General features: G+C 42.6%; 1 protein-coding gene across 6 annotated transcripts in view; it reads left to right on the top strand.

Annotated features, from left to right (window-relative positions):
- Positions 1 to 27,328, top strand: part of IKZF1 (IKAROS family zinc finger 1) — a 100,189-nt gene extending 72,861 nt beyond the window's left edge. For 4 of the 6 annotated variants that reach the window (XM_060282180.2, XM_035108707.3, XM_088654924.1 and 1 more), the window contains 4 exons: positions 11,452 to 11,619; positions 12,904 to 13,029; positions 18,431 to 18,565; positions 23,333 to 27,328. In XM_060282180.2, the coding sequence (XP_060138163.1) occupies positions 11,452 to 11,619; positions 12,904 to 13,029; positions 18,431 to 18,565; positions 23,333 to 24,039 (1,136 nt within the window). In that variant the 3' untranslated portion in view covers positions 24,040 to 27,328. The remainder of the gene's footprint in view (positions 1 to 11,451; positions 11,620 to 12,903; positions 13,030 to 18,430; positions 18,566 to 23,332) is intronic. The other 2 variants (XM_060282179.2, XM_060282181.2) reach the window with 1 other exon arrangement.
- Positions 27,329 to 27,804: the final 476 nt, after the last annotated feature.

The following is a 27,804-nucleotide window of genomic DNA, read 5'->3' on the forward strand; positions in this document are numbered from 1 at the left end:
CTATGGTTTTTGAATTTGCTTAGATTGTGCTCCTGGTTCTTAAGAAATAATTTGTGTTAACATGTGGAAGGGGCTTGCTTTTCTGTGCAAACAGCATAATTAAGTAGATAATGAAGGAGATAACTTTTCAAAATAAATATATATAAAAAGGAATAGAATCATAGAATCATAGAGTTGGAAGAGACCACAAGGGCCATCCAGTCCAAACCCCTGCCAAGCAGGAAACACCATCAAATATAGAGAATAAAGAGAAGAGTTTGTAGAATATTTTATCTAAAATTGGCAGGTTTTCCATTATAAAAATACTTATATCAGAAAGCAAACTCAAGACAGAATGTGAAATATCAAAAACAATAATAAATATTACTTTTGACAAAATGCAGAAGGAACTAGCAGAACGGTTAAAGCGACTGAGTGATAAAATAGCTAAGCATCAGAACATAAGAGAGTCCTGGCTCATCTAATCCTGCACCCTGTTATCACTGTGCCAGTCAGGTGCCTATGGGAATCCTGCAAGTAGGTGCAATTATTAAACAAATTAACTGTAAGTTGAAGAACTGGAGAAAAAAACCCTGAAGAGACAGAAATGTAATATTGACCATGTTCACATGCAGTGTTAAGCTATGGTTTTTTTAAACCACGGTTTGTTGAACAAACCATAAGTAGTCCCACAGATGCCAAACAAACTGCACTTTGTTTTCCCCAAGCATGCCATGTTCTCCCCACACCTCGTCTTCACTGCCCACTGGTTTATCTTGAACACTTTCATGGTGTGCTAGTGCTCCCTTTCCATTGGCCTGCTGCACAAACAGGGCAGGGAGATCTCCTTGGAGGTTTTCGGCCACATTTGGCAACAACTGTGCACAATTCTCTTTCCCTTCACAGGAATAGCCAATGTTTCATCAATACAATACAATCCATAACCCTTTTCTTTCATCCTCATGGAGTGAAAGCATTTCTCTCTCTGCAGGACTCAAGGCAGCAAATCTACCTTTCCTTTGCCCCTTTTTAGCTAAAGTGGATTGCTGGCCAAATGTGTGACTTTGCAGAGCAAAAAAGAACAGGAGGGTAGATTTCCAATATACAACCGTAGAATCGTAGAGGTGGGAGGGACCCAGTGATCATCTAGGCCAACCCCCTGCAATGCAGGAATCTCAGCTAAAGCATCCATGACAGATGGCCAAGTACCATATAACTAGCCTAAGGGAAGACATGCACACCCAAACAGTAAGAGCTGTTCGACAGTAAGAGCTGTTGACAGTAAGAGCTATTCGACAGTGTAATTTGCTGCCAAGAAGTGTGGTGGAGTCTCCTTCTTTGGAGGTCTTTAAGCAGAGGCTTGACAGCCATATGTCAAGAATGTTTTGATGGTGTTTCCTGCTTGGCAGGGGGTTGGACTGGATGGCCCTTGTGGTCTCTTCCAACTCTATGATTCTATGATTCAAACAAAACACTGCTAACTACCACTAGCTTGATAAACAAGAAGTATATTTGAGCCTACAGTAATTCCTCATTGGAGAACCTCTCCACCACTAGTAGCCCAAGAGCAGGAAGCAACACAACAGTGTATTTTCCCCTCACAAACCTCCCTACCCCATCCCACATGACAAGTTGTTCCATGCCGTTCCCTAATAAGCCACCTCACCAATAGCAATTGAAGTAATTTCATTGCACAGTTAATGGCTCATACTTAGAATTTGTACTTCTCCTACGCTGCAAAGTCCAAGATCTGGGGATGAGGATGAGTTTGCACTCTTGGACAAGGCTGTTTGGGGGGACGTCCGTGCAGCAGGAGAATTCAGCCTCAGTAGCTGAGGCGGAACAAGCCCTAAGTCCACACCATAAGGAGAAGTGCCAGACTTCAGGGAAAGAGGAGTGAAGGTCTTCTCGTGAGTAGGGTCCTGCTTGAATTCCACAGTGGGTGGAATTCAACTGGATTCTGGGTGTGGTTCTAGCAACTCTCGCTCAGTACTAGGCTGGAGGCCTTTCTACCATCTCTGTGTCTTGAACCTGGCCTGGAATCAGAACACCCCATGATTTGTCACTTGCTTGAGCCCTTGCTTGATCCTCTGCTTGCCTGGCATCAGAGGCATCAAGTTGTGCTAAAGATGGGAGGGGGCAAGAGGGACGGAGCCAAATGCAGCAGCAGCAGCGCGGGTTCAATGGCCGGCAGCTCCTCCTCTCTTGCACTTGGCCTCTTCCTCCTTCTCCTGCCACCGTCACCAGCCCAGGGCTGCTTTGCCCGTCTTTCCCTTACACGACAGGAGGAGAAAAGGTTGTCGGCTCCACGCTCAACCTCCTCAGCCCCTGATTGTTCTGAACATTGGAAGGGGAGCCTAACCCCTCCAAGTTGGTGCCTCTGCCTGGCATTGGCCCTCGGACTGGCTTTAGATGGTGGTGCTGCTATTTAGACCTGGGAGCCAGCTAGGGGAGGGCAAATGCTTGTAGAGAGGACTCTCTTCATGGGCTTTGCAATTTTGAGGTGGCTGTATCAGCCAACTGGCTTTCAGTGTCGTTTGGAAAATGTGGAGATCTGTAGACAAGACTCCAAGTTAAGGAAAGGAAAATGTCTGAAGACATGCATAATTAAGGATAATTAAGGGCTGACGATTCTCATACAAGTTGCTCATACCAAAAACTTAGTACCAACATGTGGTGAAAAGGCAAAAATGCTTGGACACATCGATCTGATTTGTTTTGGCTTTATTATTTATAGAAACAGAAACGTAAACTGGGGAGAGGTTCTTCCAGCATTCATGTAGCTCTGGGCATGCCTTACCTTCCTGATCTCTACAGTTTCTCCTCTTGCACCTGGAGCTCTGTGTGAGAAAAGACATTGCGAGTACTAATTCTAAGCTTTTGTGTTTACCGGCATTATGCTAAGATACCCCACAGTTGCTGTGCCTCTGCTTTGTTGTTCTTGGAATAAAATTTGAAGAAGAAAGAGCAGAAAGGAAAAGCTAACATTTTCCAAATGACAGCAGTTCACTCCATGTTGCTTGTAACTGATTTTGAGCCTTCTGACATAAACAATTCTTATAGTCTGATGTCCAAAAAACTCACTTTTGACTTCACCCATTGGCTAAAAACACTTGATGGTGGGAGCAAACCGTCTGGGTCATCTCACAGAAATGTTTAGGTTGCTGGCATATTTTGCTTTATAACATTAATTTATGGAGGATTGGAGACTTAAAATAAAAATGAAAGCACTGAATGTGTTCACGTTGCTGACATGGGCCCTAATGCAATTGCTCCAATTACACCATTATAATATGACAATGGGGAGGTAACAGAAAGCAGACATAACTCCTCCCTCAGCCTTTGTACAGCCCTGTTAAAACTAGAAAGTAAAAAGGGATGCTCTATGACTGACATGTCGTATGTGCCTGATGAACACACGAGGCTTGCAAAACCCATTAATTTGAGTAAATCCTGTATATTGCATTACCTTAAATAAATATTTGATAAATGAATACAACTCTTGCAAGGCAAGTGCCAAATGTGATGAATGAGTGACCCTGGTTAAAAGGCATAATTACATTTAATGAACACACCTGCCAAGTGAAGATATGCAAAATAAGTACCTGATATTTTTCATTAAAAGTGAGGTCTTAAATGTAAGTGGACTGATCTTATACTCCCCCCCCCCCCGCTTTGCTATTCGTAGCACAGAATGCAAAACATAGCACAATGCAGTAAGGGTCTTCCACCAGAATTCCCATACACACTGTTGTTTGTGAAAGTGGTCGTCTCAGATCTGTTCTAGGCTAGCCACTATGCGGTCAGGATTGTGCTGAATATTTATTTAACAAAATGCACTTGTCTGTAAGAAAACCTCTAAGCAATTGACGGTGAATACTGCCCTGCTTAGCTGAGCTGCCTCCACTCAGCATGGCAGGCCACGTTAAGCTCTTTGCAGATGACTTCCCACCACTTAACATGCCAAACAGTGTCCTGGCCATTTCTAAGCTGCAGGGCATGTGCTTGAAATTGCCCTCACATTAAGATTTTACGATAATACCTGGTATTGAGAAACGTATGTTTGTTTATTAAAATGCTGAATAGGGTTAGCAGGCTACTATCTGGATGTGTTGTGTTTCCCTTTGAAAACTGATGCTGTGATTGCTTCATTCCTGTTCACGCTTAGTGAACTACAGTGGAACCTCGGTTTATGAACACCTCGGTTTATGAATTTTTGGTTTATGAACGCTGCGGACCCATCTGGAACGGATTAATTCATTTCCATTACTTTTAATGGGAAAGTTCGCTTCAGTTTATGAACGCTTCAGTTTATGAACAGACTTCCGGAACCAATTACACCCATGTTTCAGTTTATGAACGCTTCAGTTTAAGTACTCCACGGACCCGTCTGGAACGGATTAATCCACTTTCCATTACTTTCTTTTTTTTAAAAACATAATTTTTATTGATTTTACAAATTACAAAAGCCGGTACATACATGAACACCTTTTCCACCTTCTTTCCACCCCCCTCCATGGGTCCTCCCCTGCCACAGAAGTATCCCACGCAGGTGAACAGTCAGAGATGGTCCATTTTATGATTGGATTTCTGTCCTCCTCCCCCTCCCCTGCCCCCAAAGCCCCCCCCTGCCACCAGAGAGCTCCAGGAAACCAGGGCAGTACGCAGGAAGTCATCCATCCAACCATCTATTCTCATACCAAAAAAGAGTGAAAAAAGAAAAAAGAAAAAGAGAAAGAAGAAAAAAGGACAAAAAAGAAAAAACGAAACAAAACAAAAATAATCTTTTTTCCATTCATAATTGATAAACCATATTTTGTGGGCTTCCCCAACCTCCCCCCTTCCCCGGTTTTCATCCCTTTTTTATCCTCTTCAACAGTTTCTTATTCTATGAAATAATTACCTTTATACCTCATACTACTTTTAAATTGGCTATTATCATTTTCACCTAATATCCAAATCACTGAAAAATCAAACTCCCATTTTTTCTTCCCGTGCCTAATTTTTACCCCCTCTATAAGCCTCCATATTTTCACCTTTTTCAAAATCAATTCACTTTTAAAACTATAACTATTCCCAATCTAACCTTTCAACCCCGATTTCCGGCTCCAACCCCCCAATCCAGCAAGTTCCATAGTCAGCAGTCCAGTTTTAATCCTATTAATCCATCCTAATAATCACCACTTCGCTTTCCCTTCACCCCACCCCCTTTTTACAGCCTTTTGCCATCCAGGCCTCCATACAGCACCCCTGAGTTTCTTCTCTTCTCTGCTTATTTTTTTCCTCTTCCCTGTGGGCATTCTGGAGTTCCAGTAAATCCAATCGTGCCCCCCTCAAAGGAGGGGCACTCCATCTGACTTTTTGTAGAGTAAAATCATCATTTTTTTTGTGGTGCGCTTCATTTTGTATTATATTATCACAGTCCTCATCTTCATCTTTTCCTTCCAAATCACAGTCCCCATCATTGTCAAAATCCTCTTCTTCAGTTTCAATAGCTTCATCCTCTAAGAAGTCATATTCTGCCATCACCATCTGGAATTGTTGCTGTAACTCTTGCTGTTGTGTCTCCTCTTGACATAGTTCTATTCTTACTTCCCACATTAAGGTCAAAACAGTTCGCTGGAACTCAGGCGAGTACCTTTTTGTTGACATAGTTCAATCCTGTCAAGGTCAAAACTTGTCACATGGGGTGGAAAATGGTCACAGTTTATTTTCTCGACTCCATTTTAACAAGCTGGCTGCATTCTCCAAGTCTTATAAGAAATAAAGTTCAAACTCACATTTCAAAAGCATATAAACCAAAAAATTTCCAAAAAGTCCAGAAATAAAAATAAGATTCGACTTATAGATCCTGATCAGCTCACTGGGTTGTCTGGGCTGCCGGCTCCCAAGGAAAAGAAAGGTCCTTCTTAATCTTAACCTCTTTCTGCAGGGTATTCACAACCAGTTTTTCTCCCCTTTTACCCTGCATCTAGGGGAGATTCTCTTTGATGCCTTTGAGGGAACCTTTTAAATTGAAATCTTCTATTTACGGCTTCGGGTTTCTATTTACTGTCTCTTAAATTGCCGTTGGGGGGGTGGTGGCTTCCTCTTTTCCCCCCTCTCTCCCAAGTCCAAATTATTTTATAATCCAAATCGTGAGATTACTTACACTCTTATTTCCAATCGTTTTATTTTCAGAAGAATCCAGCGCTCTCCGCCTTCGGCTTGAAGCTTCTGTCCGCTAGGATAACGTTACCGCTCAAAATGGCCCCCGCGACTTCTACCCTCCTCGCTCCGGAGCTCTTATTAGAGCTTGCCGGAGAGTTGGGGAGTCCGGATTGGGGCTCTGCCGAGCAAAATTCGCCCCCGGGACGCTCTTCCCGAGGTTCTAAGGGGCGCAGCGTCGCTCTCGCTGCCCTCCCCACTCCTAGCAGAGACGGGCCGTCTCGGAGACGAGACGGGACCCCGCCGATCGGCGCTGGCGCTGAACCGGAAGCCCACTTTCCATTACTTTCAATGGGAAAGTTCGCTTCAGTTTATGAACGGTTACTCTGCGGACCGCCTGGAACGGATTAATCCACTTTCCATTACTTTCAATGGGAAAGTTCGCTTCAGTTTATGAACGCTTCAGTTTATGAACAGACTTCCGGAACCAATTGTGTTCATAAACCGAGGTACCACTGTATATGAATAAGTGCCATCCTATTAGATCAGGGGTGGGGAATCTACAGTCTGTGGGCCAATTTATTATTATTATTATTATTATTATTATTATTATTATTATTATTATTATTATTATTCCGCCCTATACACAGAGGTCTCAGGGTGAATCTTGGCCACTGGTGGGCCCAGTTTGACTTTCATATGAATATTATGAGCTCTGCTCCCCTCTCTATTTTGCTCCTCCCCATAAAATCCTGAAATGGCTCCTGAGTGGAGCACACAATTGGTGTGACTATTCAGCCCAGTCGCAGGTGAAGCAGAAGTTGGGAGAATTGTAAACAGACCTTCCTCTTCCCTTGTGGAGCAGCGCCCTTCTTCACGAGGCTCCTCTGTTTGTTTCCTTGTATCCTTATTCTCATAAAATTAGCTAGCCATTTGAACATATATATGAGATTTATTTGTATTATTGTTTAATTAATTGTCTATGCAGCCCTTCCACCCAAAGGAGCCCAGGGCAGCAATCAATGATGCAGCACAACAATACAAAGGAAGAAATGAGTGAATAAAACATTTACAAATATTAAGAGCAGCTAAAAACATTATTTAGCTTCCCATTCTAATACAGTAGGAATAGGTGCCAGTCATATGGGCGGGGTACAACAACAACAATAATTACTTTTATTATTATTACATAATTTTGTGTCACATCATTTTGCAGCTGTAATAATATATGAAATCATTTCACAATGACACATTGATAATTATTTTTGTATAAGCTAACGAGAACAACAGAATGTCCAATTCTAATTTTATCTGACTGATAATTCATATTAGATCTCCTATCTGTTTCTAATAATAATAATAATAATAATAATAATAAAATTAGTTTTATTTATATCCCTAGTAAAGGTAAAGGGACCCCTGACCATTAGGTCCAGTCGTGACCGACTCTGGGGTTGCACGCTCATCTCGCATTATTGGTCGAGGGCTTCCAGGTCATGTGGCCAGCATGACTAAGCCGCTTCTGGCAAACCAGAGCAGCACATGGAAACGCCGTTTACCTTCCTGCTGTAGTGGTTCCTATTTATCTACTTGCATTTTGACGTGCTTTCGAACTGCTAGGTTGGCAGGAGCTGGGACCAAGCAACGGGAGCTCACCCCGTCACAGGGATTCGAACCGCCGACCTTCTGATCAGCAAGCCCTAGGCTCAGTGGTTTAGCCCACAGCGCCACCTGGGTCCCCTAGTATAACATAGCAAATTTGCACATTCTCTACATATCAAAATAGTGTCAACATTCATCTGACATTTCCAATACTTGCTATCTAATGCACTATATAACTTATGAAATCTTTCAGGAGTAATGTATCAACTGGGCATTACTGTAAAACAAGTCTCCCAAATTTAAGCACATAATGAAAGGTTAGTACCAGATTCTTAGATATGTTTTCATGGCAAATGTTATCAATGACACTGTATCTTTTCCCCAATTTAGAATATAGTTTTAAAATTGTTCTTCTTTATAATAAATAATTTGCAATATTTTATACAATTTAGCCTGACACATACATCTTTTCCAAAGCAATTCACTTTTGGTATACTCATTTTCCTGAAGTATTAATTGATGTAGAAACTAAATATTTCTACGTCAAAAGTGATGAGTATCCACTGGAAGTTCAAAATATGACCGGAAGTAATTGTGATGAAACAGATCTTTGTGTATGTGTTATAACAGCAGCTTCAAAGTCATAAATTTATGCTAAAAGTTATTTAGGAAGGCTAATGCTCTGCATATAAGTATCCCACAACTTTGCTCTAGTTTGTTTCCAAATTTGAATGTTTCTAGTTCTTCAAAGAAAAAGGGCCATTCAACATTGTCAAAGGCTTTCTTCACATCTAGGAACATAAATATTGATGCTAAGCTTCTTAGAGTCATAGAGCCTATGGATTTTTAGAGTTGGAAGGGACCCTGATGATCATCTAGTCCAACCCTCTGCAATGCACATTTCTAGGGTACTTCACTGCCCATCTCTTGACTTTTCCCCGCTAAAGTGAAAAATATGCTGTACAGAATTTTAATTATTCCAATTCTACTTCACATTCCCTTCAAGGAGCTCAAGATGGTATTTTCCACCTCCCCATTTTATCCTCACAACATGTGAGATCGGTTCCCAGCTCACTCAGTGAGCTTCATGGCTGATTGGTGTTTTGAACCCTGATCTCTCTGGGTCCAACACTTCAACCATTACACCATACAGGCCTTTCGGGTATCTGGGTCCTTTTGCACCACTGAGTCCTGGCAGAATCCTGAGGGAGACAGAAACACCTGTGGAAACTGCAGAATATTTTGTAAACACTGCAACAGTATAACAGGCCACCCTTTCAGGGTTGCTCCTTTGGGGCTGCAATGAGGTTGAGGGTGCCACTCCCTTTCTGTTTGTTTCAATTTGTATTTATTGGAGTGTTGTGGTGGCATGTGATGGATGGGCACTCCTTGCTGAGAGGGAGGAGTTCTGCAGGGAGGGGTTGTGCGACCTCCAACCTATTCTCTGGTGAGAGCTTAAGTTAGGGACAAACAACCTAAGCGGGAGTGGGCTGCTCTCCTAAGATGCAGTTATATGATGGGTGAGTGTTCTCTCTTACTGTGGGAGTCTGCCGCTGGGGTGGGGGTGGGTGTTTTGGAGGTGTTTGTGCTGCTGTCCAAGGATCTGTCCAAGGCTTGGACTGGTTGAGAGGCAATAAACGGAAACTGAATCCCAGCCAGATGGAATCCTTGTGGGTGAGTGGTCCCAGGGGCCAGGAAATTAACCAGTTGTCTGCTCTGAATGGGGATGCACTCCCTCTGCAAGAGCAGGTGTGTAGTGTGAGGGTACTCCTGGATCTCATGTTGTCCTATTCCATGTCTGTGAGTGGGCCTTTTACCAGCTTTGCTAGCTCCCGCCATTCCTGGGCAGGGATAGCTTGGCAACAGCCATCCTCACATTGGCAACATCAAGACTTGATTACTGTAATGTGTTTTATATGGGGCTGCCTTTGCATTGTTCTGGAAGCTACAGTTGGTGTAAAAAAATTGCTGCACAGTTGCTCTCTAGAGCAGCATATAAACAACATGACATTTATGTTGAATGCATTGCACTGGCTACCGATTCAAGGTTTTACTTCTGGTGTATAAAGTTCTATATGGCTGTCTACCAGCTTGTCTGAGAAGCTCTCTCTCCTATGACACCCACACTGTCAACTTAGATCTGTAGATGGAGAACTTGAGTGTCACATGACCCTGCCGCAAAACAATGCTGGGGACTCCAGCACATGCTTTTAGTGTTGTGGCACCAGGTCTCTGGAATTCTTAGAAACGAAGCTGGAGTCAAACTTCATTATCTTTTAGATGTTTGTTAAAAACTGTTCCCCAAAATATTCTAAAATTAGTCTGTTTTATTGCTGGTTTTTGGTTTAATGCTGTTTTATGCTCCATATTATGTTTTACGTTCCTTTTCTGTACACTGCTTAGATGCTCTCTGAGTGTAGTGTGGTTTTTAAATTCCTGAAATAAAGAAATAAGTGTTGTAAGTGTAACTAGTGTTAAAATTAATTAAAACTTTAGTTGACTAATTAACCAATAAAAATGATTAATCACAGAGGTCAAAAATTAATTGGCCTATACCGAGAGGTAAGGGTACACTTTTTTGGGGGGATATTATTTTGGTTTTGGTGTGTTACTATAATATGGAAAGAAAAAGAAATAATAAAGATTCCTTCCAAAAATGCTTGGTAAGTTTAGTTTATTGTCAGTGTTTCCTGGCTTACCTCAGTATTTTAACAAATATTGAGTTCCTGGTAAAATGTATATTCATTGAAATAAATTAAACTATTTAAAAAGCAAATGCTTAATCAACTTAAAAATATTTAGTTGACTAGCAGTGCTCATTGAAGTAACCCAAACAGCCTGCCTTCCTCAAAAGGCAATCATAGCAATAAAACAATCACATTTATAAATCTAACTATCCCCAATCAAACTGGATAATATGTGCTAATTTGCCCCAGTTGTGCTGGACTACTTTTCTAAAGCAGAGAGAAGAAACACAAAGACGCATAAGCAGAAAACCGGAGTTGTCAGTATCCCGTCTTCAAGGAGGGTCAGGACTTCTGAATGGAAGACACAGCTTCCTTTGCTATGTCTTAACTTCTCTTTTCTGCCCCCCCCCATGCTTTTCTCTGTCTCTTTCCTGATTTGGCTGCTTAGGGACAGCCAGGTAATGGAGAAGAAATTGAAAGGGAAAATACAGGGAAAATGTAAATGAAAAGAAGTTATTATAACTGTTATAATGAAGTGCCTTTCATTTAAATATAAGAATGTAACGCTGAAATGAACTTGTGATCCTGAAATGCATTTTTAATGAGTTTCCTTTTTATTTTGCTGCTTCAGTGGCATATTTTAAAGACCCTTTGAAAAAAGCCACATTAAAAAACCCCACCAAATGCCACAACATGCAAAATTGGATATTGGTTTATTCCAAAACTGCTGATCAGGAAGAGTGGCTCTTCAACACAAAATGTTGCAGTCACTTTATTTAAATGAGTTTGAATTTGCATTGTGATGTGCCATTCTGATTTAGAAAAAAAAAATTAGATTTTCAGATCAAATTGACCCAGCCAGTGAAGCGTTAAGGAACTGGCAGGTTTAGTCTGAAAGGCTCATGTTATATCAAACCTGCAGCCGGTGGAAGTCATAGAGCACCAGTTGGAAAACAACTTTCTCACTGAAATCTTCCTCCTGTAACAATGTCAGAGTTTTGTTCTCACATATTTTTCCCTCTCATTCTCCCTGTAGGCGAACGCCCCTTCCATTGTAATCAGTGTGGGGCATCCTTTACTCAGAAAGGCAACCTTCTCCGTCACATAAAGTTACACTCTGGTGAAAAGCCGTTCAAGTGCCACTTGTGTAACTATGCTTGTCGTCGTAGAGATGCTCTTACGGGCCACCTGAGGACCCATTCTGGTAGGTGTCCACATTAGACATTCTAGAAACAATGCGCTTGCTGCCCGCCCAGGCCGGAGGTCAAGGGATGCATCTGCAACTGGTTCAGGATAAAAGATCTTTCACTTCACGTTTTCTCTGCCCTTGTCTTGAAATCAAAGGCCTGCTGGCAGGCAGGCAGGCAGATAGATAGATAGACCCATTAAGCCAAATGCAGCCCACCACCGTGTAAGCTGGACTACTTGAGGGTCCTTCCATTCTTGCCGCCTGCTTGGGACTTTAAGAACAGGGAAACTGCCGAGTCCTTGACAGGCCATAATACACAGCTGGTGGGCTGTGTTCTGCTTGGTGGATCACAAATTGTGCAGGCCTGATTTAGGGCCAACGGTTCATTGGAATGATGCATAAGAATGAAGCAATTCAAGCACCGGTCAATGCACTCACAATGTAAGTAGCACAGGGCAAACCAAACTAAATAAATGCTGAGTTTCAAAGGTAGGTTTAAAAGAAGGAAAACTACCCTTCCTAATGTGTTGCATGAAGAACTTGAACTTGACTGAATGTAAGCACTGAAGTGAATTCTTCTACTGTTCCTGCTATGAACATGGGGCTGTCCAAATACACCTGCCCACAGAATGGGCTAGGCTTGCCTGGTAACTCAAGACAAAAGTGGAGGACAACTAGAATCTATGTTCAGAAATAGCAACGGTGTCCTAAAACTTTACTATCCTACTTCACAGACAGTGGGTTTGAGTACTGGCATTTAAACATTTCTATGACAAAACTACACAAGCCTCCCATATGAAAAGCAAAACAACTGCTTCCAAACAATCTAAAGAATCAGCTGGGTGCAACAGAACATCAGAAATGCATTTAGATTTGTATTGAACTCAGACTTTGAATCAGGATTTGAACAAGTTCTAATTCGTCAGATTTAGGTCCCTTCTTATTAGTTTTCCACCCTTCCTGGAAGCTTCTACAAGAGAAGGTGGTAAGTAAAGCTTGCAATCCTACCCCACTTATCTGGGACTAAGCCCCATTGAATTCAATAGCGCTTACTTCTGGGTAGAAATTGTTAGGATCGTTATGAGCTGGTGTAGAATGGGACCCATTTTTCCTTGTGACATGGCTGAAGTACATGCAACTATTTATGCACCTAGAGTACAAAAGGAGTTGGTTGTTGCTTGCTTCCGAGTGGGTCACTGATTCTAGATGTTTGAATCTGCTTGATGCAGTTATTTGACTCTGTTATTATCAGGATTATTTAATTTAGCTTCTATAGTAAATTCCGTTTTCCCCCTGCAGTTGGCAAGCCCCACAAATGTGGATACTGTGGTCGCAGCTACAAACAGCGCAGCTCTTTGGAAGAACATAAAGAGCGTTGCCACAACTATTTGCAAACCATGAACCTCTCAGGCAGCCTCTACCCGGGTAAGAGTACTTAGCAGAAAGGCAAAATTAAGGCCTTTACTGTAATTTGTGTCACTGTCAGCTGACATTGCAAGCAGCACTAGCCTTACTTCATGAGCTATCCAAGCAGTCTCCTGTCCAGCCCCCTGCAATGCAGGAATTTCAACTAAAGCATCCATCAGATGACCATCCAACATCCATGTGACAGCCCTTGAGATATTTGAAGGTGGCTATCATTTCTCCTATAAGTCTCCTCTTCCCAGGCTGAACATTCCCAACTCCCTCAACCATTCCTCATCTGGCTTGATTTCCAGACCCTGGCTCATCTTTGTCACCCTCCTCTGCACACTTTTCAGCTTGTCTGCTGTGCAGAACTCAGTGGAAACCACCGTGACCCCGTCATCTGCCTGCTTGCTAGGCTTACATTTCCTGCCTCTGCTAAATTATGAATTTCAGGGATAGGCATATAGAAGTGTGAGGATGTACAAGATTCATTGTGAGTTTTCCACAGAGTTTTGAGGAGGAATAGATTAGGTTTCAGCCTTACATAATGATATTGTTCTGTTCCTACTCTTCCCGCTCTCCCTGCTCTATTTACAGTCCTGCTACTGTTACTGGATGCCATTGGATGTTTTGGGAAACAAAAGATCACCGCCTGCTAAAAAACAACCCCTGTTTAGTCATGCCTCACCTTTCTCAGCATCTGGACAGGCTTATCTAAACAGGGTTGTTTTTAGCAGGCGTCAAAAAGAGTACAGCGAAAGACCGGGTTCCAAAGTGCAGGTGCTGCCACTCTGAATGATCAAGTTCTTACCAATGCAGAATGGGCATTACGTGGCACATTTAGCTGATCAAATTGTTGAAGGGGGCGGCTTGCTGATCAGAAGGTCAGCGGTTCGAAACCCTTCGACTGGGTGAGCTCCCGTTGCTTGGTCCCAGCTCCTGCCCACCTAGCAGTTCGAAAGCACGTCAAGTGCAAGTAGATAAATAGGTACCACTCCAGCGGGAAGGTAAACGGCGTTTCTGTGTGCTGCTCTGGTTCACCAGAAGCGGCTTAGTCATGCTGGCCACATGACCTGGAAAAACTGTCTGCAGACAAACGCCAGCTCCTTCGGCCTGTAAAGCGAGATGAGTGCCGCAACCCCAGAGTGGTCTGCAGTTGGACTTAACTGTCAGGGGTCCTTTACCTTTACCTCTATACTTTATATACTAATACAGTAGTAACATCTTAACCTTGGCCCTGTAGCAAATGGGCAACAAGTGCTGCTCTCTGAGCACAGGTGTTCTATGCTGACAAGGCCTCAGTCCAGTCAGCAATGGTGCTGCAGCCTTGTGAAGGATGTCCCCGGAAGGAGTGGAGATCCACAGCAGGACATGCGCTGCAAGGAGGGGAGGAGTACAATTCTCTCCTTCACTCTCCAATCCCATGCTTCTTGCAAAGCTTGTAAAAATAATTTTCTTTTTTTAAAAAGTACTCTGTTTAGACTTATTTATTAATATAAAATAAGCAACATTGGCAATCATTGTTTGAGAAAGGTTCGCATTCTAAACATTCAAATAACGCAGAACATTTGTGCATTATGAAACCTCAGCTCTGAGGGAGAGGCTGGATTGCAGTGGTCTCTGTCCTCCTCGATGGAGAAAGGGTCTCCATTGTTCCCCTTCTGTATGAGAAATGAAAAACATGATATTAATATATGATGAATAGATTGTGAGAGATGAGATTAAAGAAAGCTTGTGTGCTCTGTAATATATGAGACTGTGACTCAGAAGCTCAGAGAACCCTTATTTCCTTTAAAATGTATTTGCTTATGTATTTATAAAGCTAACAGTACTTCAAGCGCTACAACCTTAAATGCTCCCATACACATAGGAAGTCCTGTAATGGAGAAACAGGGAGACAGGATAAGAAACAGAGCAATGAATGTTAATGGCTACCATCACTGCCTCAACAAAACAGAATTCAGTGGAATACACATTTGAGAAGGATAACTCCAAAACAAAATAATTGTCAGAATAATAAAATACACTGGGGTCCGAGAAGTTAATTATTCAAAGAAACTAAAACAGAGCATGTATAGTGGTCACCGCAACTCTTCCCAGTAGGTCTTGCTCCAATGAAGGCCCTTCCTACCACTCGCTAAGACTCCTCCTCTGGGTCTCCCAGCAGCCTAAGGCTTCCGCGTCTTGTCTCTTTTTGCTCCACCCTCATCATTTCTCCACATATTCTGGGAGACCAAGGGGAGTGGAGCTGGTCACAGCAGGAGGGGGAGACACCCTGGATTCTTCAGCAACCTGCCTCCTCTTGGCCCCTTAACCCCCTTCTGCTTCTGCCTCTGGGTCTGAACTGCTCTCTGCCTGAGACTCTGCCCACTCACTAAGCCCTGTTTCCTCTTCAGCTTCTGACACTTCTTCCTCCCAGTCTGCTCCCTCTTCTCCCTCTGACCTCTCATTGTCGTCCCACCACCAACCCCTGGAGCCTTCTTCCCTGGTGGGGGGGGGTCCCTTAGGGGTTTCCCAGATGGGGCCTCCCAACACTCCTCTGCATACAACCAGCCATATCATTAAATATTTCCTGGGTTCGAAAATACTGTCATTGTGTGTGTGTGTGTGTGTGTGTGTGTGTGAAAGTGTAAGTGTAAAATTGAAGATCACTAGTGCTCACCACATTGGCAACCAGCTGCAGAGCTCACATTTGACTATTGCAAAGTTCTCTGCCACCCCTTGTCATATCACAACCACCAACTGCAGGTGCTGAAAACGACAGCCTTGCTTGACTAATCTCTGGGTTCACAGAGTAGCTTAAAATAAAGTATCTATCTTACTAATAAACTTTTGCTGATGGAAGAGGATGAGCCTTAAAATTCAGGAAGCTTTTATAAGTGTGCCATACAAGCTAAAGTCAAACACGAGGCCTCACTCCAAGTCATCTTGTAAAACCCACTGAAAGCTAGTTTCAGTTTTAAAAGAAAACATCTCAGGAAGTTGATCTTCACTTGAATCTATCCTGACAAAAATCTCCACTCCCAGGGGGCTAAACAAACTCAAATCCATCCTCCTTTAACATTCTCACTCTCTGGAATTGGTTGAGCCCAAGAATTTAGCCCCACTTCGTTACAGAATCATAGAATTGGAAGGTAGTCCAAAGGTCTGTAGTCCAGCCTCCTGCAATCCAGGAATCACAGCTAAAGAATCCCTGCAAGATGGCCATCCAACCTCAGCTTAAAAGCCTCCAGCGAAGGAGAGCCTGTCACCTCCCGAGGGAGTCCGTCCCAACAGCTCTTACTGCCAGAAACCTCTTCCTGGTGTTTAGTCAGAATCTCCTTCCTTGTCATTTGAAGCCATTGACTCAGGTTGTCCCCTCTGGAGCAGCAGAAGACTAACAGGCACCATCTTGTATGTGACAGCCCTTTGGATATTTGAGGATGGTCATAATATCACCTCCCTCAGTCTTTGTGTCTCCAGGCTAAACATACCCAATTCTTCAGCAACAGGGTGAGCAAGTCAGGGCAGCCCCCCCCCCCCCGTGACCTAACAGATCCCAACTTCCAAAGTTAACTAACTAAACAAACAACAAAAGCAGACATGGAAGTAGTAATCCAGCAGGGGGGTGGGGGCCACCCAGTCTATCTCACAGAACGGCACACGTGTGATTACCTGCTCTGCTGGAATCATGGGTTGCTGGGTAGAAGGAGCTCCCAGCCCTCAGGGAAATATTTTGATCCCCTTAGTCCATGGTAGCTGGCCAGGAAAAGCTGAGAGGCAGAGCAAGCCTTCACAGACTAGGCAGCTGGATCCCATTCTGAGGGTGAGAGTTGGAAGGGACCCCAAGGCACATCTAGTGCAACCCCATGCAATGTAGGAGTCTCAGCTAAAACATCCATGGCAGTTGCTTTAATCTCAGATAAAGCACCCAAGAGCAGTTATCCTCTCACACCGGGGATGCTCCAGGGAACGAGGGGCTCCTGGAAGGAGGGCATTCATAGGGATGGGCAAACTGCCCGTTTCTGGTTTCTCATTTTTCCTCTCTTCAGTTCAGCTCTCCATAGTTCCACATCAGTTTGCAATCCTTATTTCTTGAAATTTCTCACAACAGAATTTTTTTAAATGTAGTTTTCCCTAGTATTTCCCCTAATACATTTTTTTAGAAAAAAAGTTTTCACCAATGTATGTATTTTATGCGTAAACTTCCCTAGCATTTTTGTACACCTTGGTTGGAGAACAACATTGTAAAATTATGAGAAGTGCAAATTCTGTAGGATGGCTGTGTTTTGGTATGTGCGTTGATTTGAAAAAATGCAGATCAGGTAGGTTTGTCGTTCATGAGAGCTGAATTGAATTTCCGACCCAAACCTAGTAGTTCCATCATCAGGGGTTTGTGGAGATTTCCCGCCTAGTGCAAATGTTTCAGGTGTCACGTGGAGAGCCTGATAAGACTGTGCTAGGGAGTAGTTCTGCTGCCTCTTGACGTCAATGTGATGTGAAGGAAATGTATTCATCCAGTCCTGAAAGCAAAATGTGGTTTGTTAGGCAAGTGTTTGGCACCCAGGACCCACAGGGTAGCCTTCTCTGAAATACAACTGGTTCCATGCACAGAACACAGCTCTGTGATCTCAATACATGGATCAGATGGTAGTGTCAGAAGGAGGGGGTTGGATTTGGTAGCCAACATAGCACCAGTTTTAAAAAGAGGATCCAGAAAAATTACAGGTCAGCTAGTTTAGCATCTGTTCTGGGAAGACTAGTTGTTTTTTTTTACCATTGCTAAAGATACAATTGCCAAACATATAGAAGAGCAGACCTTTCTGAAACAGAACCAGGATGGCTTCTGCTAGGGTAAATTCTTGCCTTTGGGGGTTTTTTGGGAGGGAGAGTCCACAAGTATATAGATAGAGATGATTCAGTTTGCATTGTGTGCTTTAGACTGAGCTTTCCAAAGTTCTCATGTTAGTGACACACTTTTTAGACATTTCATGACACAGTAATTCAATTTTACTAGCAAACCAGAGGTTAAACTAACCCCTTATAAGAGTGTTCCCGTGACACACACTGCACACTGTTTTTCTAACATGTCACAACACACAGTTTGGAAAGCTCTGGCTTAAGAGTTAGTGGCAATTGTTAGAAAGGTTAATTCCGTGTTAGGAATCACTAGGAAACAGACTGAAAATAAAACTGCCCATATCACCATGCCATTATACAAAGCTATGGTGAAAAACTGTTAATTGGTTTTAGAATTTAAAAATGGTTTCGCAGTGCTAAAACAATTCATTCTGCTTTGAGAAACTAGCACTGGGTATCCCAAACTGCTTCTTTTTGGGCACCTTCTCCACCTGTGCCTGCCTGTAGACTATGTCTCAGCAAAGTTGGAACTTTCCATGGCTATGTGTTTAGGATATCTTGTTTCTTTTATTTTTTGCAGTCATGAAAGATGAAACCAGCCAGAGCGAAATGGCTGAAGACCTGTGCAAGATGGGGTCAGAGCGATCCCTTATGTTGGACAGACTAGCAAGTAACGTCGCCAAACGTAAGAGTTCTATGCCTCAGAAATTTGTTGGTAAGAGTTAAATGTTTGCTGCCTCCTTTACATGGTTGGATTTTTCAATTTTGTTTTTCTTTATTGCAACAGGAAGAGCAAAGTAATTAACTAAGAGATTCAGTTCCAAGCTACTCCTAACTCCAGTCAGTAATTTCTGAAAATTTTGGATCAGTCATTTAACTAGCGCTTTCAATCTGGGAAATATTTGCAGTGTTTTGTTTGTCGCAACATGATAAAGCACATATAAGATAGATATCTGAAAAGACAGAAACAATGCCTCCTACCACATCTTTATTTTTTAAAAGCCCATTTTTGTCTTTTGAAAGGTTCCAGTGGCTTACCTGGGGCTTCCGGTGGTCTCTTGTCCAGGAAGTGATCAGGGCTACACCTGTTTAGTTTCAACAGCCTTACAGAATCATGTGCTCTAAGATCATTCACTGGACTGCCTCGTGCCCTTCCCTATCAGAGATTCCCCCCATTTCTGCTTCTCCTTCTCTAGGGCATTTTACTGGTCTTAGTGCTTCTCCTAAATTATCACATGCTCTGGTGTGGTTGTGTTTATGTGTATACACACACACAGAGAGAGAGAGAGAGAGAGAAATGACATACATATTAAGTTCACTAACGCAATTATGTTTACAGTGGTGCCTCGCTTAACGAATGCCCTGCTTAATAAAATTTCCGCTCAACGAAAGGATTTTTCAAGCGGAGTTGCCTCGCTAGACGAATGCGTTTTACGAAAAATTCGTCTAGCGAATCACGGTTTCCCATAGGAATGCACTGAAATTCAATTAATGCGTTCCTATGGGCAAAGAAAAATTCAAAAAAAAATCAATGCATTCCTATGGGATTCACTAGACGAATTTTTCGCTATAAGAAAAGACCCGTAGAACGAATTAATTTCGTCTAGCGAGGCACCACTGTACTTTCACAACATCTATTGGGAACAGAATTGCCAGGTCCTCTATGAAGAAGGTGGGTTATTGCATGTGGTGCCCAAGAGAAGTGGGATAAATCATCTTATCCTGCCTAGTTTTTCACTAAAATTATTACGATTGTTTATATCCCACTTCCCATCAGTGCATTCAGAGTAACTTAACAAAGCATGAAACACAATACAACAATACATAAAATTCCATCAATACAAATTGAAGCATTCAAAATAAATCCAGGTGCACAGCACAGATCATAAAACCACACAAAAATCAGAGTTGTAGAGCATGATTTCCAACTCCAAGCATTTTCACATAAGGGAAAAAACAACCTTCCTATAGAGGAGAATGAAGTGGCCAGATAAACCACCCTATTTTACTTTTATTTCTTTACCAAATTTGTAGACTCCCCTTCATCACATCATAACGATCCCAGAGCTGTAAGATATAAAGCAAGAATTAAGAAACCAATCAATAAAATACAGCATCATAAGAAAATGTAAAGCTTAATAAGCAGCTATCACCAATTTACTCCAAATGCCCATGAGAATAAAAATGTGTTTGCTTGGCGGTGGCAACCCACCTGAGTTCGCAGCACCTGTGCCTCTAGGGGAAGGGAGTTCCACAGGAGCCACAACAGAGGAGGGCTGGCTCTTGAGCCCACCTGAGACATGGCATTCCAGGTGTGGGGCATCACTGCTAAAACAGCCCTAGCCTTTGCTGCTACCCTGTGGGCTTCTGCCCTTGTGCTTCTCTTCTTGCAGAGCCTCCTGGGTGATCTTAAAGCATGGCCGATTAAATAATGTCCTAGTTACAGGTAGGTAGCCGTGTTGGTCTGACGTAGTCGAAACAAAAAATAAAAAAAAATCCTTCCAGGAGCACCTTAGAGACCAACTAAGTTTGTCATAGGTATGAGCTTTCGTGTGCATGTACACGAAAGCTCATACCTATGACAAAGTTAGTTGTTCTCTATGGTGCTACTGGAAGGAATTTTTTTGTTTTGTTTTGTTTTAAATAATGTCCCAATAGACTTTCCTAATGGCAGATGCAGAAATGTCCCGGACATATTTTTTTCCTTGCTTCCCCCCAGAATTGATTGGCAGGGAAGAGGGAGGCTCCATAAAGTACACATCTATCCCATGAACGAACTAAGGAGATTTGACGAGAACATTTTTTGTTAAGGTGGTGTCCCTCTTTGGGATGAGGGCAGACTCTCACTTCCTTACCCTCCTGATAAGGAGAGCTGCCAGATAGGAGGATTAGAAGAACAGCATTTCCTGTCAGTTATTCAGAGTGTGGTGAAAGAAGATACCAGAATGACAGTACAAATTTAGAGAGGCACAGGCTCAACTTCAGGAGGTCGGGCTCATGTCAGCATAGAACCAAGGTAGCCCAAATCTCTCCCCCCCCCCCGGGTGATTTTATTTCTTTGCTCTCTTTTGCATGATCATTATGTGTCATCATAGTTTAGTGTAGCCTGTGCTTAATTTTTAGGAAAAGGGATGCATAGATTCAAGTCTGAAATCTCACCCCCTAAATTTAACCCTTTCCTCCATGCTATTGTCCCAGGATAAATGATCTCTCCTCCTCGCAGCCCACCCCTGCTGTGCCATTTGTGCCATAGAGGTAAATGTACAGACACACACAGGTCTGCATGCTCCTTCTAAGGAAAAGCAGTTTGGGGAGAGGGTGGCTTTCAGCAGTGGAAGAAGAAGAAGAAGGGCATTTAGACCTTCCCCTGGCCATCACCTCTCTTCTCCCTCCACTTGGCTTTCCTTACCAGATGTTTTTGCCTCCACAAATGTGCATCTGGAACCTCTCTGAGAGAAAGTGGGGAGTTGCAGCAGAAAAGTGGTGGAGGAGAGAACATTCCTGGCATATGTCTTGCACAATGAAAGCCGCCCTTTCCCAAAGGAGTTTGCATGCAACTTGTAGCTTGGCCCTAATATTGAGTGCCTACTACCTGGCCCACCCCCCTGGCCCTTGCTGAGTCTGTATTGTGTGGTCAAGAGGGATATCAGGCTGAGTGCAGGACAATTACATGGGTCTCCTTTTCTTTTCTGCTTCAATCCTGCCCAGTCATGGCCTTCATTCTGTCCCAGCAAAGACTGGGCAGCCTGCTAATTTCTATTGGGAGGAGAACTGGGTGAAACATTTCTCATCCCACCTGCACTTCTATGTGCAGGATCATCAGCAGGCTGTGTTTACAAAGGGACAGCTGCTCCCTGGGGGGGGGGTCTTGCCAAGCCCAGCTGATGACCCACAAAGTTCACCCTTCCTGGTAGGAAACACTAACAAGTAAAAGGAATTCCGAAAACAGAAGGAAGATTTGACGTAGATTTACCAAGATCCTTTTGAAATGTGTTTCTGTGCTGATCAGGAATGTAAAGAGGCAGCAATTTCCATCCCTTCCTGGGTTAATCATGGGTCCTTCACAATCAGGGCTGTTTCTATTCTGCTATAGTTCAACTTCCACTAAAATTTACATTATTTGTCTCACTATCTGCTATGGCTGAAACACATGTAATTAATGACATAATTAATTTCAGTGTAATGGAAACATCAAAAACAATGCAGAAAGTGATGTAATGTAATGTAAATGCAGAAATAAATAAATAATGTGTAGCCTATTGTTGTATAAACAACAATAGTGACTTATCACTCATATTTGATTGCATGATTTCGGTTTATGACCTCCGACCAACAGACAGATGACGGGAATTTCCAGTCATGTTTCCATTTTTGATGGAAGTCTCCAGCATCCTTAGTAGGGATTACATAAGCAAAATGATTTGCAAGCCTGAAATGAAATATTATCAGTCTTTTTTTAAGAAAAAAGATTCAAATTTTTAAATCTAGATTTTGAGATCAGACACTGGAGTCCATCTCATGTATCAGTTTCTGCAATTAATTTCAAATGCCAGTCTAAAGAACTGGATATAGCCCATAAAGTTGTTATTGAATATCTGCGGTAGGGGATTATGAATCTGGAATAAAAAAATAATTGCTACTTAAATGATAAAAAATGGCGACTTAGTTCATTTAAGGCAACAGTGTCATGCCATTAGATCTAGGAATAATCAATACAGTGGTACCTCGGTTTATGAACACAATTGGTTCCGGAAGTCTGTTCATAAACTGAAGCGTTCATAAACTGAAGCGAACTTTCCCATTGAAAGTAATGGAAAGTGGATTAATCCCTTCCAGACGGGTCCGCGGAGTACTCAACCCGAAGCGCACTTAACCCGAAGCATGGGTGTAATTGGTTCCGGAAGTCTGTTCATAAACTGAAGCGTTCATAAACTGAAGCGAACTATTGAAAGTAATGGAAAGTGAATTAATCCGTTCCAGATGGGTCCGCGGGGTTCGTAAACCGAAAATTCGTAAACCGAGGTGTTCATAAACCGAGGTTCCACTGTATAGCATTTATCTTTAAATATCTAGACTACTTTTTTGACCAACAGTGATCTTCAAACAATGGCTTCCAATCATCAGACAGGATTGTTGTTGTCGTTTAGCCGTTTAGTTGTGTCTGACTCTTCGTGACCCCATGGACCATAGCACGCCAGGCACTCCTATCAGACAGGATAAATACAGTTAAAAGCATATGATAATTACATTGTTGAAGTGCATACCGCAGACCAATTTCCATTACAAAATATTTTCATCTCTGCATATTTTCTCATAATAGCAAAAAGATAGCAGCAGGGCCTGAGAGCTGTGATATCACCACAGCTTCTGGTGTTGATTTGTCTTGTGTTCTGCAATGCCACTCTCAGGTCTGATTGAGTAATGGAGATGTTTCAAAGGCATTTCAACCCCAAGCCTAATTTATGACTATTTTGGATTGCAGGTGAAAAATGTGCAAATGATGTTCCTTATGATGCAACCACCAATTTTGAGAAGGAGAATGATATGATGCAGACCCATGTCATAGACCAGGCTATTAACAACGCCATCAGCTACCTGGGGGCAGAGTCCTTGCGCCCGCTGGTGCAGACCCCACCAGGAGGCTCTGAAGTAGTGCCTGTCATCAGCCCCATGTATCAGCTTCATAAGTCCCTTGGGGAGACCAACCTGGCTCGATCCAATCATGCCGCGCAGGACAGCGCGGTGGAAAACCTGCTACTACTTTCTAAAGCCAAATCCATTTCTTCAGAAAGGGACCCTTCACCCATCAACAGTCAAGACTCCACTGATACAGAGAGTAATAACGAAGAACGCAGCGGCTTAATTTACCTAACAAATCACATAGCACCCCATGCACGGAACGGTCTCTCGATAAAGGAAGAACACCGGCCGTATGACCTCCTAAGGGCAAACAGTGACAGCTCCCAAGATGCCTTCAAAGTAATCAATGGCAATGGAGAGCAAGTGAAAGTTTACAGATGTGAACATTGTCGGGTCCTGTTCTTGGATCATGTAATGTACACCATCCATATGGGCTGCCATGGGTTCCGCGATCCTTTTGAGTGTAACATGTGTGGCTACCACAGCCAGGACAGGTACGAGTTCTCCTCCCACATCACCCGAGGAGAACACCGCTACCACATGAGTTAAAACTACTTGTACAGAGATTGCCTGGAGCTCCATGAAAAGCAGCAAAACGCAAAAGACCACAGGAGCAGCATCCCCACAAGCCCTGATATAAATGAACTCTTCTCATAGCATGCATGCACAATTCAGTTTTCTACTATTAATATTGATGTTTTTATTGCGGATATAAGTCACCCAAATATAGTAAAGTAGGAGTTTTTGTAGTTAGGTAGAAGAAACCCATTTTTGCTAGCACCCCCCCTCCCCCGGCTCTTTTCTTTCACCCCCAAGCCCTTTATTTGGATATGAGTGTGCACAGTTTTGGTTGGAAACTAGAAAAACAAAATTAATGTTATCTTTTTCTGTGGTGACACTCTGGAAATACACTTCTTACACCATACATAAAGTTATGATTTCCTATAATGATTTGGTACATTCACTAACCAACAGCAATAATCCACATTTAGAGTAGATTTTAAAAGCTCTTAAGTTTTTTGGGTGGTTCCAGCCGTATTGAATCACCTCTCGGGTAGAATTCATTTGAGTCATGATCTCCAAAAGCTGAACAGCATAGGTGTCATCATTGTAGATTACTCAGAAGATTGCTTAGTTTTGGAATGAAGCGTGTCCAGAAGAATCAAGGTGGAGAGGATGGCTCCTGCTGTGCTTGTTAGGTGTGCTATTTTGTGGGTTATTCTAAACAGTCTCAGGAAAATCTGAGTTGCAGCCTTTGCACCATTTAACTTATGGGAAAATGGACTGCTCTCTCAGGGGATTATGAGTAAGACCCAGGAAATGTTCAACCAAATTCTTATCCAGATCCAAATTAAGTCAGTTGGAAACTCAGTCTAAAGAAGTACTGAGGGAAAGGTCCGTTGTGTAGGCTCTCGGGGTTGTATGTAGGACCCTGTCCTCTATCACAAACTACTTGCTGAGATTATAAAGCAATTTCTAATGCTGTGAATGTGAAGGGGGGGGGAGCAGTTTCCCTGTTTTTAAGGGGGGGAGGGGGGAATCGCCACACCTGTGCAATCTACTGTGGATATAGAAAGGGATCATTGGGCTAGGGCCATTTTGCAGGAGTCAGTCTTTGAAGTGCAACTTCCGCATGACAAATACTCTGTTGTTTAGGCTTAGAGATGATGGAGTAAATAAGGTGGTAAATTAAAGACAAAAGTTGTATATGTAAAAACAGCTGTGCAAGGCTGTTTCAAACACACATTAAATGTCTTTGTGTAACACACACTTTCCAACTGGGATTGCACAGTTTCTGTTTGTGGGTTTAACACATAATTAATTAACTTCTTGCCTGCCTTGGCAGTACACTTTTAAATCATAAGCTGAATCTTCTTTTTAATGAAGCTTCTATTAAAAATGAAAGTGCATGGGGTTTGTTTTTGGTCTTATTAATTATGACGGGGGTAGTGTTTTAAATCCCACGGTTAAACTGCATCTGCAAAACCCACACTTTGCCTATTTTACACTGGAAATTGTGTCTTTTTTCTTTTCCTGTGTCTTTCAGCCCTGCCCCACGCTTGCTGAAGGGGTCTTGCACACATGGCACAGCAGCAAACCCAGATTTGCTGGTCAAGAGGGAGCTGTTTTACACACACATGGTATTTTAACATGCAACCTTTTTTTTTAAAGAATGCACTGAAAAAAGGTAATGTGTGAAGAAACCTCAGGCGGGATGCTGCACAATGGCACAAAGCCATCACATTCCTTCGTTCTCAGCTGTGACCAGAAACCTATTTTAGAGCAGAGCTCGATGTCATCTTTATAACTTTATAGTTACAATTTTTAGCCTGTCAAAATGGTTGGGTCAGTCGCAAAACAGTCTTATTCAGCCATTTTTCATTAGCACAGGCAGTTTTGTGCGCTGTACACCCAGCTCTCCCCTATCTGCAAGGATTACTCTATTCATTTCAATGGAGGAAACAGATCCAGGTCCACATTCCTTTGGCTGTGCAGCTGAGTTCCTGCCACTGAACTCAATGGGCAGCCTGAGTGAACACAAGTCCGGTGTGGTGCAGTGCTCGATATTTGAGAATCTATGCTGCTTCATGCCATTTTTAACTTCATGCACACCAAGAAAGTTCTATGTTCATGTGTATCATAGCTGTACTTAAACAGATATTAATCAATAAGTTATCAGTGTCTCTGTGTTTCTAGGTTCTAGGTTTTTCTATTTATGTTGCAACCAGTGCTTTTTTCCCAGGGGGGAACTCAAGGGAACCTATTTTTGGGGGTTGTTAAAAAGTGTGGCACTTACTGAAACAACTTCATGGTGAGTACTGGCACCTATTTTTCTAGGGGGAAAACACTGGTTGCAACTAAGCACATAGGGACTGAAAGCAAATACATTTTAGTGAGTTAGCATATTAGTAAGCTATACTTTATCAGAATGCATGACCTGCTGTCTGGACTGTCACTTCTGCCTCCCCCAGCATCACACCCCCCCCCACACCAAACCCATAATGGGTGCTGTTTTGTTTGAAAATAAAAGTGTCCTGGTGATTTTTTTTAAAAAAAAATGTATGGTTTTGAAAAACTGGACTCCGAGAAACGATTTTATTCTGGGTTACTTATACTCTCAGAAAAGTGGGTGCTTAGTTCACTTTGATGTTTGTTATAATAGATTGCCTCACATGTGTAAATAGCAGCAGATCAAAAAATGCTTTTCAAAAATCGCACAATGTCCCTACTTTGGCGTTGCCTGTTTGTACTTGTACTTAACACATTTTTTTGTTGTGGTTTTATATTGTAATTCCAGTTATCTTTTCGGACCAATGTATTTAAAACAAAATGAAGCAAATTTCATAAAACAAAAACCAGAATGTTAGTAAAGTTTTGTCTGAAGACGCAGACATTTCCTTTTGTAAACACGGGGTACTTGGAATGTTTATTCTAGGAAAGAGAAAGTGTGGCCGGTTGGGGCTGTGGTGTACTCCTTGCATTTACAGCATGCTGAGCTAGACGATCCTCTGGCCTTATCCACCCCAGCTGCTCTCAGTGCTCATTACAACCTTCATCCTTGCAACTTCAACCCACTGGATGGCACCTTTATGGAAGGAAGAAACCTACAATGGCAGCCTCCCCTTGTTAGGGAACGGGAACTGACATTTAGAGGCAATTAAGAGAGACTATTCAAAGGCCAGCAACAGCCAGCAATTTTGCTGCTGGTTTCAACAAAAAGCAACCCACATTTCCACATCGGCTTCTAGCTATTATTATTTTTAAAGTCCTCATGGAAGCTTATAAGGGGTTTTAGTGTGAATTTTGCACTAATATATGCATTTTCCTGCACACTTCACTCTAGTGTATGCATTTTTTTTGTACACGTGTGGATTTTGCAGGCTGGCTGTGTTTGGGTTCGCATATGGTTTCAGAAAGTGGATGACTTCCGGTGAGCTGCGGACACGGCAGGGAGCGCGAAACGACCTCTCTGGAGGAGCTTCGAGTGTGACGGGGGATAGCGGGTTCCGCAAAGGCTTAGCGGACCCGTAAACTCAGGGGGCGCTACCCTGAAGCTCGGGGTACCCAGCGGCGTCCAGTGCCGCTCTCCTCTCTTTCGGAAAGTGCACATTGGGTAGGTTTGCCTTTAAATGCAAACTGACTCAAATTTCTCTGCCGTCCCTATGCATGACTAGCACTGCAGCTGGAGGAAGGGGTGGCACATGGAAAAAAAGCTCTTGCTTATATAAAGCTAGCATCTCTTTTTCTTTTATACGCTACATTTCTATGCATAGCATTTTGTTTTGTTCAGATGTGACCAGTATGTGCCGTCTG

The sequence above is a fragment of the Zootoca vivipara genome, chromosome 12, assembly GCF_965207765.1.
Source record: "Zootoca vivipara chromosome 12, rZooViv2.hap1.1, whole genome shotgun sequence".
Classification (NCBI taxonomy): Eukaryota; Metazoa; Chordata; class Lepidosauria; order Squamata; family Lacertidae; genus Zootoca; species Zootoca vivipara.